At 53.9% G+C, this 16,614-nt stretch overlaps 6 protein-coding genes across 6 annotated transcripts; 3 read left to right on the plus strand and 3 right to left on the minus strand.

The window, feature by feature from the left end:
• Positions 1 to 223: 223 nt before the first annotated feature.
• On the plus strand, positions 224 to 1,015 carry MAA_02137 (uncharacterized protein; the record flags this gene model as incomplete). The annotated part of the gene is made up of 1 exon (XM_007820135.1): positions 224 to 1,015. One exon carries the CDS (start codon positions 224 to 226, stop codon positions 1,013 to 1,015), a length of 792 nt encoding a protein of 263 aa, XP_007818326.1.
• Positions 1,016 to 1,256: 241 nt separating this feature from the next.
• On the minus strand, positions 1,257 to 2,595 carry MAA_02136 (uncharacterized protein; the record flags this gene model as incomplete). Its single annotated transcript, XM_007820134.1, has 5 exons — positions 1,257 to 1,370; positions 1,423 to 1,563; positions 1,616 to 1,915; positions 1,965 to 2,134; positions 2,184 to 2,595. The coding sequence occupies 5 exons, from the start codon at positions 2,593 to 2,595 to the stop codon at positions 1,257 to 1,259; spliced, it is 1,137 nt and encodes a 378-aa protein (XP_007818325.1).
• Positions 2,596 to 6,112: 3,517 nt separating this feature from the next.
• MAA_02135 (delta 8-(E)-sphingolipid desaturase) lies at positions 6,113 to 7,776 on the plus strand (the record flags this gene model as incomplete). The annotated part of the gene is made up of 3 exons (XM_007820133.1): positions 6,113 to 6,748; positions 6,803 to 6,967; positions 7,024 to 7,776. 3 exons carry the CDS (start codon positions 6,113 to 6,115, stop codon positions 7,774 to 7,776), a joined length of 1,554 nt encoding a protein of 517 aa, XP_007818324.1.
• Positions 7,777 to 8,033: 257 nt separating this feature from the next.
• MAA_02134 (Ferredoxin reductase-type FAD-binding domain protein) lies at positions 8,034 to 9,904 on the minus strand (the record flags this gene model as incomplete). Its single annotated transcript, XM_007820132.1, has 2 exons — positions 8,034 to 9,130; positions 9,184 to 9,904. 2 exons carry the CDS (start codon positions 9,902 to 9,904, stop codon positions 8,034 to 8,036), a joined length of 1,818 nt encoding a protein of 605 aa, XP_007818323.1.
• A 908-nt stretch (positions 9,905 to 10,812) lies between these two features.
• MAA_02133 (pheromone-regulated membrane protein) lies at positions 10,813 to 12,691 on the minus strand (the record flags this gene model as incomplete). Its single annotated transcript, XM_007820131.1, has 2 exons — positions 10,813 to 12,125; positions 12,202 to 12,691. 2 exons carry the CDS (start codon positions 12,689 to 12,691, stop codon positions 10,813 to 10,815), a joined length of 1,803 nt encoding a protein of 600 aa, XP_007818322.1.
• Positions 12,692 to 15,422: 2,731 nt separating this feature from the next.
• MAA_02132 (uncharacterized protein) lies at positions 15,423 to 16,142 on the plus strand (the record flags this gene model as incomplete). Its single annotated transcript, XM_007820130.1, has 1 exon — positions 15,423 to 16,142. One exon carries the CDS (start codon positions 15,423 to 15,425, stop codon positions 16,140 to 16,142), a length of 720 nt encoding a protein of 239 aa, XP_007818321.1.
• Positions 16,143 to 16,614: the final 472 nt, after the last annotated feature.

The following is a 16,614-nucleotide window of genomic DNA, read 5'->3' on the forward strand; positions in this document are numbered from 1 at the left end:
CCAGGGGGAGACGTCAGCTGTCGATGGACTTACATTGGGCATATATGGTGGACATATGGTGGAATGTTTCGTCCCACGGTTGTCCTGTCGTCTCGAGGGACTTAATACCTGCTCTCTCCCCCTGTACCTAAGCTTTGAAACTTCCTTTTGCTTTTGTTTCTTCTCTCAGGCAGGAAAAGAAGCAAACAAATACTTCCATCTTGACGGATCCCGTACTGGCAAAATGCTCAGCAGCGCATCCCGCTGGCTTCTGGCCAAAGCCCTCCCCAGTCTCGACCACGAAGAGAAGGGCCTCCCTCCCGTGTCACGCCGAGGAACCTTCGACTCTGCCGCCAGCGCAAACAGGCCCCTCACCATCATCACGACCGACGAAAACGCCCTCGTGCCCCATCGAGACAAACTCCTCGTCTTTCGCTCCCTCACGGGCATCGACACCGTGCCCACAGTCTCCAACGACGGCCATGCCGAACGTGCCGCACCCAACTTGGGCATCTACCCTCGTGTTATCAAGGCCGAGAGAAAAGCAGCCCGCGGTTTCAAAGTGTACAACATCATCGTCAACGTTTGCCTCGGCACGCAAATCGTTGTTGCGGCGTCGCTGACGGCTCTCGGTGCCGCCGACGGTTCTCGAGTCGCCGTTACTGCCTTTGGAGCCATTAATACCATTATTGCCGGCTTTCTGACGTATCTGAAGGGGTCGGGCATGCCACAGCGTTTAAAGTTTATTCAGGATGAGTTCAAGGCCGTGCGGGAGCACATCGAGCAGCGCGAGCGGGAGTTTTGTCTGGCTGATTGTCCGCTGGACCCCGTTGTTGAGGCGGCCGTCATTGATGAGATGTATCAGGACGCAAAGCAGGATCTGGAGGGGAAGAATAAGTCATCTGGGGGGAAGCAGGCAGAGAGAAGTGGGCGTAGAAAGGAGCCGGGGACGATAGCGTCGTCGCTGGGGCAGAGATTGTCCAAGCTGTCCGAGTCGACTGGTTCGATTAAAGTGCCGGGGCTGGAGAAGACTTGATCTGATGATATCACTGAGCTTCGTAATATTAATCTGCTTGTTGGCTGATGCCACTTGATGAAAGGAGAAAAAAATGCGTAATGGAACGTTTTCGAAGTTGTCGAGGAGGAACTTTGTAGGTAGTATAATGTCTTCTACCTCCGCATTCTGGAAATGGCCTCAACGACGAATATGATATTAAATAGGGGAGAAGAACACAGTTTTAATCCAAGAATTTTTATCCAATCACACAAACCTACTCTTAGTCCTCGGCCTCGTCCTCTTCTTCTTCTTCTTCCCCCTCGTCCTCGTCATCACTGCTATCGTCCCCATCAATCGCAGGGTCTGGCATAATTATGCTGTTCAAGAACGAGACCTGCACAAGCGTTTAGTCACAACACATCATTAGTGAGCTTCTTTTCACATACAAATCCAGAAAGACCGCGCATGATTCCTTGTATCTTCTGCTGAGCAGTATCCTTGGCGAGCATGTCGGCGTCGATCTTTACGCCTATCGTATAGTTGCGCAACTTTAACAGCTCAATGTCCCTATGGGTAACCTCGTAGCCCTGACTGCAGTTAGCACCCAACAATGTTACGAGAGTCTCCGAGTTATCTCACCATCGGTCGTTTCTTGAGCGCGTTCTCTTGATTCTTCTGCACAAAGGCCTTGATTACTGCTTCTGGACTAGCATTCGCCTTGACATTCGGGAAGAACACCTTCTTCAACAGTGGCTCATTGAAAGTCTGGCGCCATCGATCTGGGTGTCTGTCAATGCTCCGGCGGAGCTTCGTGATGAGTGCAGCTTCGGGATGCCACAGGCCGCCGCCGATAAATGACGACCCGGGTTCGCAGTGGATGTAGTAGCAGGCGTAGGGACCTTTCCGGCCTGTTCGTGACCAGGCAGCTGAGAAGTGAGGCTGTTGCGCAATAAGTAACCACCTTGATGATTGCGGGGACTAGGCGTACCTTGTATGGCGTCTTGACTTTGCTGAAGCGAACGTCCCTATATATCCGAAAGATGACGTCCTTGACAGGCAGTTCGGGAATTGTTTCGTCCACTTCAATTATCGTCAGCGTAGCTGCCTCGACAAAAGACTGCCAATCTTTCAGAGCCCGCCGGTATTCGTCGTCATGAGCTGCAGAATGTAAGCATGGTGGTAACTCGTCCAGGTTCCATCGGCTCACATTTTAGCCAGCTCCTCTTATTATTTGCCTTTAGGTCTTTAAGAAACAGCAATGTGTTCCTGTGTATTTTGTGGTCTTCATATTCCACTCCTCCGGTATCTCTCATCTTCTCCAGCGGTATAATTTCAACCCTTCTCGGGGCGTCATCGCCCTCATCATCATCCTCCTCCTCACCCTCATCGTCATGGTGCTCATCTGCAGTCTCCTGGACGTACTGGTCTTCTTCCACTTGCTTTGAGGCTGATTTTCTTTTCTCGGAGAGTCGGCGTTGTTTCTTCACGGGAGCTTCATCCTCGTTTGATCCAGTATCCGAGCCTTCAAAGTAAGAGCTCTTCTGTGCAGAGGCGGATAAGCGACCAGACCGCCTTCGATCAGTGCTCTGATCTGGCGCGGATCTTTTCCGAGACGGCATCTCGACTGCAAATTTCCGACAGGGTTACATATGTATTTTCCGCGAAACTGATGGATTCAAGGCGTGCTGGACACGTATGATGAAGTTCATTCACGGGCAAGGGCGAGTGATTCAAATGTTGCGTCATTGGTCGAGGGCTCGAGGTGCTGGCTGCACCAGTCGACCCATCCGCGGTTTTTAGCGCGTCTGGCTCGTGCGGCGGGCCGAGGTCGACCTTGCAGCAAATTTAAGTCGGGTAGATCGAATCTCCTCACCAGACGTTTACCATCATTCAGCTGTTCATATTCGGCGACGAAAGAGCCGGACACACACAGGGTGACAAATGTCGCTGCGACGAGGCTCGACGAGCTCGAAACATGGCATGTCATACTTTTGGAGTCGCTCTTTGCCACAACCAAAGCCCACATATCCCACCAAAAGAGTACCAAAATAAGCACATCAACCGTGAGCCTTGTCCCAGTCATTTCAAGTCATGGCAGCAACTAGTGATTGATTCCCCAAGGACCCTGGCATTCGAATCTCGGCTCCTCGTAGTTATGGCGTGTGGATTCGACGCGCAGGTGCAATCAAACGCTCCGGGTTTGTTCAACTAGTACAAGTTTAGAACAGATGTTCTGGGAGAAATGATAAATGCCAAACGCGGGAAGATGCAGAGAAGAAATGAAATTTCCCTATCGAACGGAGCAATTGGATAGGAGTGGCGACCCATGGGCGCAACAGGCGAAAGTAGAGCAACCATGATTTGACGTATCAAGCATGTCCAATTAAGCTTTGAGACACACATCTTTCAGTACTAGTATTATTTTTTTTCCTTTCCTTTTGTCAGAAGCATTGATTGGATATATTATATTAGGCATGTTGGTCGTAGTGTCGGGACCAATGCTCCAACGCCATGTGGTGCGACTTGTTGACGTTGGTCCGCACAAAAGCAGTCTGCAATTTGCGACCGTTGGATAGTACGAACGCGTGCTCCGTACGCAAGTACCTTGACTCTCTGGCGTCCTTCCCATTTTCCCCCTTGGACTCAGGCAATATGCATTGGAGATTTCGGGTCACGTGTTTCTCGTAAGATGCTGGCTGTGCCGTCTTCGGCCAACTGCCATTGAGAGTGGGCCAATCATCCCAACAGAGAGACAATATGCCTATCGAAGAAACGGTTGATGAACACCAGACACAAGTGGAGTGCTTGCGAGTAATTGCGGTTCCCCAAGTTTTCCCTCCCTAGTTGATGGTTGGTTCAACGGTGATTTCCGCCTCGAATCCACATTGGCACGTTGCCGCTAAAACGCCACAAAGACAGCCTGGGCCGGAGCGGTTAGCCTTTCGATACTCGGGGAAGTTCAAAGGGGACCTTTGTGCTCCGCATCACTCCGTAGTTGCTTGGCTTGTTGGTTCCTGCAATCAATTGATGGATGCTCAGGGCGATGGGGGAGGCTGGAGTCTTTGGCCATTCCAGAACAAGCGCATGTTGGTGGATCTGGACCCTTCGTTTCAGATAAAGGGCCAATCCTTCGGTCAAACGACCGCGGTGGCTTGCTCGTAGAGGCAGGCGAGCTGAGTAGGGAGTAGTGAGTCGCATTGGGTTGGAAGCGTTTGTGGGGTAGTATTGTGCAGTATTGTGCCGTAGCGTGGCCTTTGTTTCCAACATGTCTGTCCCGTTTTCAAGTCGAACCGGACCGTACGTGCTACCAAGTGCAATGCAGGCGCACATGCATCATTTAACGCAACTGCACAAGTACTTTACCCAGGTACCTGGCCCTAAGTACTGCAAGTGTAGGCAGGTGCGCCAATTAATACTACCAGACTCCATCCATATCCAGACAATACCTGTACGTAATACTCAGTCGAGCCTTGACCGAGTTAGTACTTAGAGGCAGCCCAAAGTCTCGAGGAAGCTTTTCCCTACCCAACAATCAACCGACTCGTCACAGTCCGTCGGTCTGTGTCCTTGAGGGCGCCAGTAGATACGCGGACCCAGAGGGCAAAACATGAATAGGGACACTGAAAAGTCGGAACCTGGGGGCTGGGACAACTCCCTCATCCTCCATGCAAGGCCGAGCAACGGACGACGGCAAAGTGGCGCAGTCTGGTCACGATAATCTGAGGCTCTCATTGTGGGGTGTATCATGGGGGGCTCGTCTTTGTCTGGCTCATGACATCCTTGTTTTGAGCTTGACCTTCCACCCCTACGTGGTCTGCCCTCTCCTCCGTCCGACGAATGCCGGTCCTCACTGCCTCTTCGCGATCCATAAAAAGATACATTGTACGCGTGTTTTTACTCCTGTCAATCTTGCGCCAGCAACTCCATTGCTGCGTGGGGTGCGTTTGCCATCCACCCCTATCCACCTCGGGGCGTTTGCGAGAGAGGCGAGAGGTCCGCAGCTCGTCGACCCTTGAGCCTCTGAGAAACAGGAAAGGGGATCTTAATCTTGGCTACTCCGTATGGCGTATCCCAACAGTATGCAGTAGCTCCTTTTCTGTGGTCCAAAGGCAGACAGGCACATGGACACGCGTAACGAACCTGGGTTGGACGCAGGTCCCGCGCCGCTATCCGCCATGAATTCTAGAAAAGATGGAGGGACCTGATGGCACCTGATGGCCCGTGGTTTTGTTTTTTTATCCCAGAGTCCTTGCCGTCTCTCCAACGGCCGTCAACTAGTTACACACATGTTGTTGAGGTTTTCAGTCCCTCGTTGTTCCATTCTTCACAAACTTGTCCATATTTGTGGCACGATAGAAGGTGCCCTCATTCCGCATTCTTTCTGCTCCTTCGCTCCTTCCTTCGAATCGGTCCCGTTTTCCATTTAGCCCTCGATTCGCTCTACACTTCCTCGCACACGACGGCTGCCGCGATTTATTTTCATTTTCATTTTCATTTGCAAAACATCAACAGATTCTCCCGCGATTCGCCTCTTTCTTTGTTCTCGACGAGCCGCCGCCATCTTTATAGACGACGCATCACCGCGTGGTGACTGCAACACAATCCCGCCGGCAAAAATGAGCAGAGATCAGATCTTGTCTCCAGAGGCGGTGGATGCCATGATTGCCGACGGAGACACTATTGTAATCTTCGAGGAATATGTTCTTCGCCTCAATTCGTGGCTAGACAGGCACCCAGGTGGTCGCCTTGCAATTTTGCACATGGTTGGGCGAGATGCCACAGATGAGATAACAGCGTAATACGCCCCGATTTCTTTATTCTTGCTTTCCCGCTCTCTACGAGAATAGTTGCGTTGCCCTATTATTACGGAACATTCGTGGAGCTCTGTTATTAGTGCTGCGCTGGACCAAAGATGCTCGACTACCCTTGTCGTAGCTGGTGAGGGTCTCAAACGAAGCATCCAGACATGTCAGATCTGCATCTTAAGCTTAAACATTAGATGGGCGGCCCGTGGCTTATGGGGCTCATGCATAATGCACATGGCATTACAACAGGCTCACTCACTGCAAAATACATGAGAAACCGTGGACTGATACCCTGCATTTTAGGTACCACACCGATCGCACACTACGAACGATGAAGGCATACCGGATCGGCCGGAAGCCAATGGGTCCCTGGACCAACCGCACGCCACCAATCAGAGGAGGTGTGTTCCAGACAGGAACCCAATCAGAAAACGTGCCGGACATATCGGACATTCAATTATTAGATCAGGACAAGGACTTCCTAGATGAGGGTTACGGAAGTGGTGTTAGCAGAGTTGCTTCACGCGACCAGTCCCACCGATCTAGTCCCTCTCCTGGGCCGGAATATGCATCTGGGAGCCAAGCAACCTTAGAACGGGCCGTCCCACGCGCCAGGGCCAGCCATGTGCAAGATGGCGTCGTCAAAGGCAAGAAGCCCGTCAACGGTAACAAGGTCGCTGAGGCTCAGGTTGCCCTGAACCCCGAGGAATGGACCGAATGGGCTATACAACAGGGCAAGGTGAATGACAGCAGGGATTTTCCTTCTCTGGACTCGGACGTCCAAGGAGCTATTGCTGCCAAGTATAGACTCTTACACCGTCGTATCCAAGACGAGGGCCTTTACAGTTGTCCATACATCGAGTATGGCAAGGAGATGGCCCGATACACAACCTTGTTTGGCCTCTTCCTTTACACCCTCTGTCATGGCTGGTACCTGACTTCTGCCGTTTTTCTCGGCCTCTTCTGGGTTAGTTGCTCTCCATGTCGTTTACCAATGATCATGTAGATTGACAAGTTGCAGCACCAAATTATGTTTACTGCTCACGATGCTGGTCACCGAGCTATTACGGCCGTCTTTGCTGTCGACACGCTTATTGGGTTGTTCATCGCCGATTTCTGCTGTGGCCTATCCATGGGCTGGTGGAAGAGCAGCCACAATGTTCATCACCTAATCACAAACATGCCGGTATGCCCTTGTCTTTGGCCGCACCCTACTTGGTACTCTTGCTAACGGTAACATAGGAACATGATCCTGATATCCAGAACCTCCCCCTTTTCGCCACATGTCCATCATTTTTCAAATCCCTTCGCTCAAGCTACTATGACTTTACCTTTGTGTGGGACGCCGCCGCCGAATTCCTTATTCCCTACCAGAAGTACACATACTACCCAGTCATGGGTATCGCCCGATTCAACCTCTACCTTCTCTCATGGCTCCACGTCCTCTCTTCCAAATCATCCTCTCTCGGAAGCAGCAAGGCCTGGTGGATTCGTCCTACCGAGATTGCGTTCATGATGTGCTACTGGTTTCTCTTTGGCTACCTCCTCCTTTGGCGCACACTCCCTACCTGGACACTGCGCGTGGCATTTGTTCTCATCTCCCACATTGTCACCATGCCTCTGCATGTCCAGATAACGCTTTCGCATTGGGGAATGTCCACCTCGGACCTGGGAGAGGATGAATCTTTCCCCCAGCGGCAACTGCGGACCACTCTCGATGTTGACTGTCCTGCCTGGCTGGACTTTATCCACGGTGGTTTGCAGTTCCAAGCCATCCATCACCTATTTCCTCGAGTTCCTCGCCACAACCTTCGAAAGGTTCAAGCCATGGTCAGGGAATTTTGTGCAGACACCGATATCCCCTATTCTATTTTGGGATTTTTGGATGGAAACCGCAAGGTTATTGGTCGATTGGAGGAAGTGAGCGAGCAAGTCAAGATGCTGGTCAATTGTCAGAAGTACATGGCGGAAACCGGAGAGAGTGGGTTGCACTAGAAACCCCGGTCACCGACTTTTTTTCTTCTTTTTTAGATTTCATTTGTTCTGCTCACCAGGCTCTCAACATGGCATACCTATGCGTGTAACACACAAGAGTTCTCGCAGACACGGGTCCGGCGTTTAGTTGCAAATAAAAAAGGGTCGTAGTATTAAGACATTCAATAAACGATATCTTGGGGCGATTTCAGGCACTAAAATATTCGCTCGTGTCGGTCGCAGCATTGTCTATAGACGACATTTCCCCATCCATCGACTCAATACCCAAAATCCTCCCAAACCACGTCCTCACCAGCCAGCCATCCAGTCAGCAACGCCAACAATGCCGGGCTGGCACACAGATAAAACCTTCTCTTGTCCCCCATGTACGCCTTTACATCATCCGCCCCAATCCTCCTCCTCTCCACAGCCAGCAACCCTAAGCCCTTGAGCTTCTGCACCACCTCGTCATCGGCCGGCGCCCCCGTAATGTACAAGGTCGTCACACCAGCCAGTCCAGGAATCAGCGCAAACGTGTCGGCCGCCAGGCCCAAGTCCTCTCCTCTCAAACTCCACAGCACGCTCAGTTGCACGCCCGCGTCCAAGACGTTTCCGGCCTGTGCCAGAATCGGCGTTATCCCCACGCCCCCAGCTACATAGACTGGCCGCTCGCCCTTCCGAAGGGGCAGCCGAAACTTGTGCTCGCCGCCGAAGCCCAAGACGGGGATATCGAGCGGCGCCCGGATGTTCTGTCTCCACAGCAAGCCCGTTGCCGGCCCGTGGCGCCGAGCCGTGATCTGGAACGCTCCGTCTCTCCAGCCCGGCGGACTCGATACGGTAAACGTCCGCACAAAGTCGTCGTTTATGCTCTGCGGGTCCTCGTCGCGCATGTGTGCGTATCCGAAGCCCAGCTCGGGCTCGAAGTCGAGGGACACGTGCTGACCCGCCTCCCACGTCGGCAGCGCCTGGCCCATGGCTGACGAGAGCTTAAAGGTGAATGCGCTGACGGACGGAGTGAGCACCCGCCGGTCGACGAGGGAGGCGGTGACGTCGGAGTGGACCGACGGGTCGTCGATGACGGCGCCAGGGTTGTCCCTTTGGGAAACCAGGTGTCGTAGGGGCGGGTTGTACGGCGAGTACTCGCCCTGCACGCCGCGGAAGGGCAAGCCGGCCTTGACGAAGCGGGCTGCGGAAACGGTCATCTTGACGGCGAGCTGCGTCCTCGCGAGCAACGACGACGCTTCCCGGCCGACGAGGATGTCCGCCCGGCCCGTGAGGTACAGCACATTGGCGGTATCGTAGTCCGGAATGACGACGCCAATCAGGGGGTTGACTTTGAGGTTGCCCAGCGTCTGGTACAGCCTATTCCCGGAATCTTGTCACCGTCAGCAACGTAATCCAAATGCAAAAAGGGAGGGGGGACTTTACATTCCGGGTACACCAGCTCGACCTGCGAGCCCTCGTTCCTGACGACCCTCACAAAGCCGGGACGCCCGCCGCGGTGGTTCGTGTCCATCGTCTCCCCGTTGGTGCTCGACAGAAAGAAATTGTCCGCCTTGTAGATTAGGCCCAGCGCCTCCTGCGGCAGCGGCAGCCCGTCACTCGCCAGGTGCGCGCCCCCGGGGTCGTGCTTCACAATCTCCTTCTTGTTCAGGTACTTGGGACAGTTGCCCAGGCTCTCCGTCACTACCATGGCGGCCTGGACGGCGTCGCGCCCGCCGTCCTCGTGCACGACGGCCCCGGCGATCATGACGCCGCCCAGCTTGACGCGGTCCCTCGTCTCAAGGTCAATCGACAGGGCGGACATCATCTTGCCCCGGCCGCGGTTGGGCCGCACGACCCCGTCTTCGAGGTCCTGCTCCGTCCAGAGGGCCTCGAAGACGGGATCGAAACGCATGTCGACGGCGCTGTTGAAGGCCAGCACGCCCTCGGCCACGGGCGCCGCGAACCCCCGTTCGCCGCCCCATATGGTTGTCCACGGACGGCCGGCCTCGTCCAGGGTCCCGAGGGCCACGAGCGGCGACTGCCGGACACGCAGGGCGTACGGCGTCGGCAGGCCCGGCGCCGTCGGGTTGCTGCCGGGCGGCACCTTGAGCATGTCGCGCATGGCGGCTTCGCCGTCGTGGAACGACGACACCAGGGAGGGCATTGTGTGTGTGTGGTTGGCAGGCAGAAGACGCTGCGAGGCGAGGAACTGCACGAGTGGGAGAGACGTCAGGTTTAATAAGGTGCATGAGTGCATGCCGACCAAGGCAGGTGCTGGTCATGGAAACATGGCCCTCCTTCCCGGGGAAGCCAGAAATGATTCCGCATCAAAGCATGCGGTCATGCCATGAGAAAGCAGCTGTTAACCGCTGCCGGCTTCTTGGCTGTTGGCAAGCTGACTTAGTGTTGTCTAGTTACTTGATGCCGGTTTACAAATCAAGCATGCCGAATGGGGACCAAACGACCAGCAACCTCACCTCCATCGCGGGGAATGGATATCATGTTTGGCGTCTTAGTTTTTACTGGCACATGCAATTATTTCCCGAGACAACCCCGCTGATTGCGTCGCCGCACCGCCAAATTTCGCAAGCCGCGAGCTGCGCCAATGGGGGAGGGGGACTGGGCGCCACGGTACGGTAACCGCTCTTTGGAATCAATGCACATGGTATTTTATCTGATGACAGCTTACTATACAATGTGGTAGCTAAGGCACGGAGTAATCAATCGCCGTCTTATAAAACCTTGTTCCCGGCAGCCTCCAACATTGCCACCCATGGAGCCCAAGGTCCAAGCCGGCAACTCAAAACTGCCTCCAACTCCCTCCAGCCCTTCTTGCGCGGGTATCTATTCTGATGTTGGAAAAAAATAAAAAGATATGCTGCAAGTTTCATTCGGAGACATCGTCCCTGCCCAAGCCCAACGCCTCGTTTCCTATGGAAGAGAGTAAAAGAAAGAAAGAGAAAAAAAACGAATGTCGTTAAATGTCATATCCCAAATTACAACCCTGACCCGGTCAGTGGGTGCAGATATCTGATATCCTGATATCCTGATATCCTACTCCGTAGCTCAATCTTAGTAGTATCCACGATTCTGTTGTGATTCGACATCGTATCCATATGGTTCTATGCGGTAGCCTGGTGACATACCCTGGGGCTGGCCGTCTGCATATCCTCTGAGTGGCATTGGCGACGTCATGTTTCTCTGCGGAGGATAATAATGAGCTCCCTCTTGTTGAGGCACAATTTGCCCTCCTGGCCCGGTCACGCTCCGAACCGGTGGGGGAGGGCCGCCGCTGTTTCCGTAAGATGGAGCTGGCATCTCCCGGCCACCAAAGCCATCGTAGGGGTTGTATTGTGGATATGGAAGAGATGACGTTTCAAATCCCATTGGATCAGTGTTGCCTCTGCTTGTAGGCGGTCGCGCGCCATAGTTGCTGCCCATCGAACCGTTGGTCTGTGTTCTCATAAGACCTGGGTACCCAGGCAAGCTGCGCTCCGTCAAGGCAGGGCTGGCAGTGATGGTTCTCAGAGGAATGCCCGTTGAGCCATTTGCCACATGTCCGTAGCCAGGTCGCCCGTTGGAAAAGCTCCGTTGTGAGTTGGATGTACCGGGCCGAGCTGGCGGGCCCATGCCGCTCATCAAGTCGAAGTCTGGGAGGCTGGTAGCCAGTGATTGTGGTGGACCGTCTGCCATGTCTGCTGCAGATGATACCAGAGGAGCCCGGGATGAGTAGCTCGAGCCTGATCCAGAAGTACCAGTTCGGTGCATTGGTCGTCTGCCATCGATGGAGCTTAATTCGATGCTCCCAGGTGAGCCAAGGCTAGACGCATACATCTGCACAATGGTCGCTTTCTCATCCTGCCACCCGGTAGGCATTCGAGGAAGGCTGTCATCCATGCCAGGCTGAACGTTGGGTAGTGTTGGCAGTGTAGCCGCTCGGTCCAGATACGGCACCTTCTCACCATTCTTCTTGGCAAGTTCCAATTCCGCCTTGAACCTGTCCGCCTGCCCCTTGGCAAGAGCCTTATTGACTTTGGTCGTGACGATGCGCAAAAGCTTCTTGTTGACTTTCCTTTCACAGTACCCACTCAAACCACCGTCGGCACGAGGGATCCAATGAAACAGGAAAAAGACGTAGAAACACACCGCCATCAACAAGAACAAAGCCGAGAAAACCCAAACGACCAAGGTGAAACACATGCCTGATAAGATGACTGCCTGCTGATAATCCTCCGAAGCCAGCACCTTGACCTTATCGAAGAAGCCCAGGATGGCTCCATCAACGCTCGTGGCGGTTGGCGCCAACTTGGCTACGTATACTGATCTCAACGTCAGAGCATTTACAACCTGACGTGGACCAGAGCAGAAGATGACGCGAATCCATGCTGCAAGCAAAAAGTTAGCTAAAAAAAAAAAAAAAATCAAGTAGACAATTCAAGCGGGCTCGAGGCAGAGACGTACACTTGAAGCTGAAGTAAGTGAACAGGGCCACGTATTCGGATCCTTTTTTACTTTTGGTGAGCTCCGCAAAGACCAAGAATCGCCTCCAACCCTGACCAGATCCGAAACGAATTGACTCCCAGCGAACTGCTAAGCTGTCGAGGAAACATTCGGCCACATTACCACGCCTCATCACACGGAAGGCTCGCACACCTTCGAATGCAAGATTGACAAACGAGAGAAGGATGCAAATGGAGAAGATCCACTTGGAGACGTTGAATGGAATAGCGGGCTCGATTTTAGATGACCACTGGTCGAAGGCCAGTAAATTCACTGCGGTGAAGCTGTCGACGGCGTAGACAGCGATCGAGATTATCAGCATAAACCACAAATAACCATATGCAAAGCCAGGGCCGCAGCCCTTGGCCCTGAAATCTTGCAGGTTAATATAGTCCCATTTCTGGTCGAGGAACTCTCGAGTCTGCTTCTTTCGGTTGCTTGCACAGCCCATTTTGTCGATGATGGCGTCGTCTGTCGGTCCAGCGGTCCAGCGGTCCAGCGGGCTTCGGTAGCTGAAAAAGAAAATCCGCGTGCTATTCGCGCGAGTGTATTTGCTTTGGTGGCTTTGAGAGAGCTTCACAGTGTCGCGGTCCTGCCGTCAGCACACTTCGCTCCTCGCCTTGGAATAGCCCTTCTTTCCAAGTAGAGATGTAATCTTCGAGGAGGCACATATGACGGCGAGCAGAAGCGTTCTCTTTGATGGCAACGTCAAGACGAGCGGAGACGTCTTGCGCTAGACCGCTATTGTACGTTGCCCATGACTTCCAAACACGGATGACTGCGGCCCAAGGCGATCGTCACAGGAATACAATAGAGGCAGAGACGAGAGAGTCGCAGTTGTCGCAAGCAACCTCCCAGGCGGCAAATAAAAACCAACGAAACGTAAGGAATAAGAATAGAGTAGTAGTACCAAGAAGAGAGACTGAGACGGCACGTTCGGAAAGCGCTGCGGAATACTACTCTGGCCTGATGGCCCTGGTCGATGCAGGCCGTCTGGTTTCAAGGCCAGGTATCGAGAATCCGGGGGCCAGTCAGTAACTACTCAAAGTAGCGTAGCAGACGGCAAATGTCATGTACGATAATTCGAGGTGGCACCATTCGAGACGAGACACGCGCCGAGATGTGGCAGGCGGGAGAAGCGCCAGTGACTTTTGTTCACGTTGGAATGAAGGAGAGGCAGGCGGCTGGTGTGGGAGTTGAAGATGGCGAGCAGCCTGCATGTGCCCTCTTCAAATGTTCCCTCCAATTGACCAGGCGCCTCGTTGACCGGAATGGGCAGAAGTGCAGATGACGGCCCAACATCTCCCTTCCCCAGACTCGGCCAGGTCAATGTTGTACTGAGCAGCCTGGACCTCTGGCGTCAATTGACCAAGATTCAAATGTTGAAACAGTCCATCCCCACGCCAATTGGCCGTTCTGGGCAAGCTGCAAGGGTGCCTGGGCGCATGTGGTGGAGCCGCCGCTGTTGCTGTAAGGGACAGGATTTTGATTGGTCTAATTCGCTTGACGATGGGTCTGTCCTGCCCTGTGCCTGCCCTGTGCCTGCCTTGGGCCACTGCCCAAACGCCTATGGCCCCCACTCCCTTTTATCCAACTTGACCATGTCATTCCAACAGATGGCCAGCGGTTCTCAAGTCATTTTTTCCAACTCTCGAGTCAATCCGTCGATTTGGACGGTCACTGCATGCACGTTTCCATTCAAGGCGTCTCTTTGCCGCCGCATGCTTCAATGCGATAACAAATCGTGGCCTCGGCCGCGCTTGCAAAAGGCCTGTCGACCACGACATGAAACGCATGCTCAGGGCGGCTGCCGGTTTTGCAGACCTCATCTCCCGCCTTGTTGACGTGTGACTCTGTCTTGAACCACGGAGTACAACTGCGAGCCTCATTGGACACGACACGCCGGATGTTTTTCGAGGCATGTCTGCCGACTGTAGTTGCATATGAAGTAGTACTGTTGCTGGCATGGACAGATGATTGTCAATTGCCGTGGTACACAGAGAGGGCTTTGAGACGTCGTACGGGTTCTTGTCCAGTGTTTCAATTCTGCCGCCCTTTAACCAACGCGAACGCGACTCGTGTGTCGGTTGGACGATCAGAACGATCGACTGTTACAGATATAGTGTGAGGAGCTTCCCCCCTCGAACGGATGGCGGCCTCTTCCGTGACTGTTGTCGGAGCTGCATGCTCCTTCAGGATACGTCCCTTCTCAACTTGGTTCTCTTTTCAGCATCCAACGTGCAGCACATTGTGTTTTACTCGGTATGTCAATTCTTTATTCGATATCGCGCACCAACTCGCCGTGGCCGCATTCAATTCGTAAAGTTACCAAAATGCCCATGCGTGCGGGGATTCATACATGACATCACGTAGTGTTTCATCATCACAGTCGAGTCTGCCGGCTCATGCAACACTGCCGAGGTAGATGGACAGTGAGGCATTACTTACTATCCAGCATGAGCCGACGACAGTGTCAGGTCGGCTCGCATAAGTGACTTCCCCCTTGTGGAATCCAGATGTCGTCTTTACGAACACAGATTTCATGCCACATAGATTTCAATCGACGCCTTACGGACACTCTGTTCAATAAAAGTCATCAACCCTGTAGCAAAGAAGAAACACAACCAGGGGCCTCTTACTCTTACTGCGCGGTCCAAAAGTTCATGCTCATGTCTGGTTGCCATTGAATGACCATCAGGGAAAGAAGCCCGGGACCTCAGATTCCAGCATCAAAATGGCCTTCAATGTTGACATCAATTGATCCCAGGGAGCCGTACAGGCGCCCGCCACCCGGCACAGAAACGGCCGGCGTGGGTCGCGCCCTCCCTCCAGAGCCGAACCGCCAGCCATTCAGAGCACCAGGCAGCTAGACGTACCGAACTGAAACCACTTGAGCAGTCGATGCCTTGAGCTGCCAACAGCAATCCACGTCGAACCACACCACGCAACGCATTGTCCAGCGTGCCAGCGTCATTCTCACGAGCATCACCAAACTGACGCGCAGACGGCAAAGTCGCCTCGTCCCACCCACCGAGCTCCTTAGTCAGACTCCATCCCTCCCCGGCATCGCCTGTCACGGCCACCCCATCCAGTCAGCGTAAGCCGTCACCGCCCTGCCGAACATCTCCATCACCGACTTCACGTCGCGACGACTCGCCGACCGTGAGAGCCCAAGGACAGAAATGGCTCTCCCGAACACAACGCCGCCTCTCCTCCTGACGAAGCGCCTCAACGCCTTTCTACACGCCAACCAGACCCCTCAGCTGCCCACGCTCCTCCTCACCACATGCCACGGCAAACTTCTCGCCCACGCAAGCCCGCACCCAGTGTCTGTCCTCCGCACGCATGCTACCGTCGCGGCCTCCCTCCTCGCCATCCACACATCTTCCTCGGTAGACGTCCCCTCCGCGCTGCCAGGCTCGCGAACCCCCGATCCCATCACCAGCTCGCCCATCCTCCGGCCCGACACCTCGGATAAAGAGGACGAAGACGACGACGATGACGATGTAGCGCCTCACGATGTCGCGGCCTCCAAAAGGGCAGCCGCCAGGAGAAGAGCCGCCAGGTCCGTCAAACCCGTCACCATCACAGTCCAGCTCAGCGGCGGGACCGTCATCATCCGCCGTCTCAAGTGCGGCCTGCTGTTTGTGTGTGTCGGTCCCTCGGCGCACGACCTCCAGTCCGACGTGCATTTACAGCACGAAAACGGCGATGTGACGGGCAGCCCGAGCGAGGTGGAGAGCCTGGTCAGCGCCGGGGCCCAAACGACGTCGAGTCTGGACAGCGTGGGCGCCGCTTCCGTCGTCGCCATGAGGAGGCACGCGGCAGACTTGGCGCGCTGGCTGGACGACAAGCTGGGCACGTTGCGGGTTCCAGAGGAAGGGGTCGGTTCAAGCGATTGAAGGCAAGAAAACAAAAGAAAGACGGCAGGGTTAGGGGTCGGTCGAGGCTGGTTTTGCATTCTTCTGACGGCAGAGTCAGCGTATGGGGCATTTACTGGCGTTGGCAAGGAGGAGTACGGCATATGATTTAGGAAGTATTTCATCTCTCACGGCACGAGGTGTTTTTCTTTTTCTTTTTTTTATAAAAACAAAACACCTCCATGGGCCTTGTTTTAGCGCGTCTCTCTAGATACCAATGTCTCTCACAACATTTGCAAACCCGTGTGTCCGATTTACAGCTGCAGACACACGCCATTAATGGCTCTCAGCGTGACTTGGGTCTTTTATGCTTCCGTGAACCGAGACGACTAGAACAATTACGCCAGCTATCATGTTGACTTGTAATGATATAACGCTCATGTTCAAACTGTACAATTTTTGACGTCCATAGGACATGCTAATTCTCGACTGCCAAACAGTGCCCATGGTAAAA

The sequence above is a fragment of the Metarhizium robertsii genome (genome assembly GCF_000187425.2).
Source record: "Metarhizium robertsii ARSEF 23 chromosome Unknown MAA_Scf_1, whole genome shotgun sequence".
In the NCBI taxonomy this organism is placed as follows: domain Eukaryota; kingdom Fungi; phylum Ascomycota; class Sordariomycetes; order Hypocreales; family Clavicipitaceae; genus Metarhizium; species Metarhizium robertsii.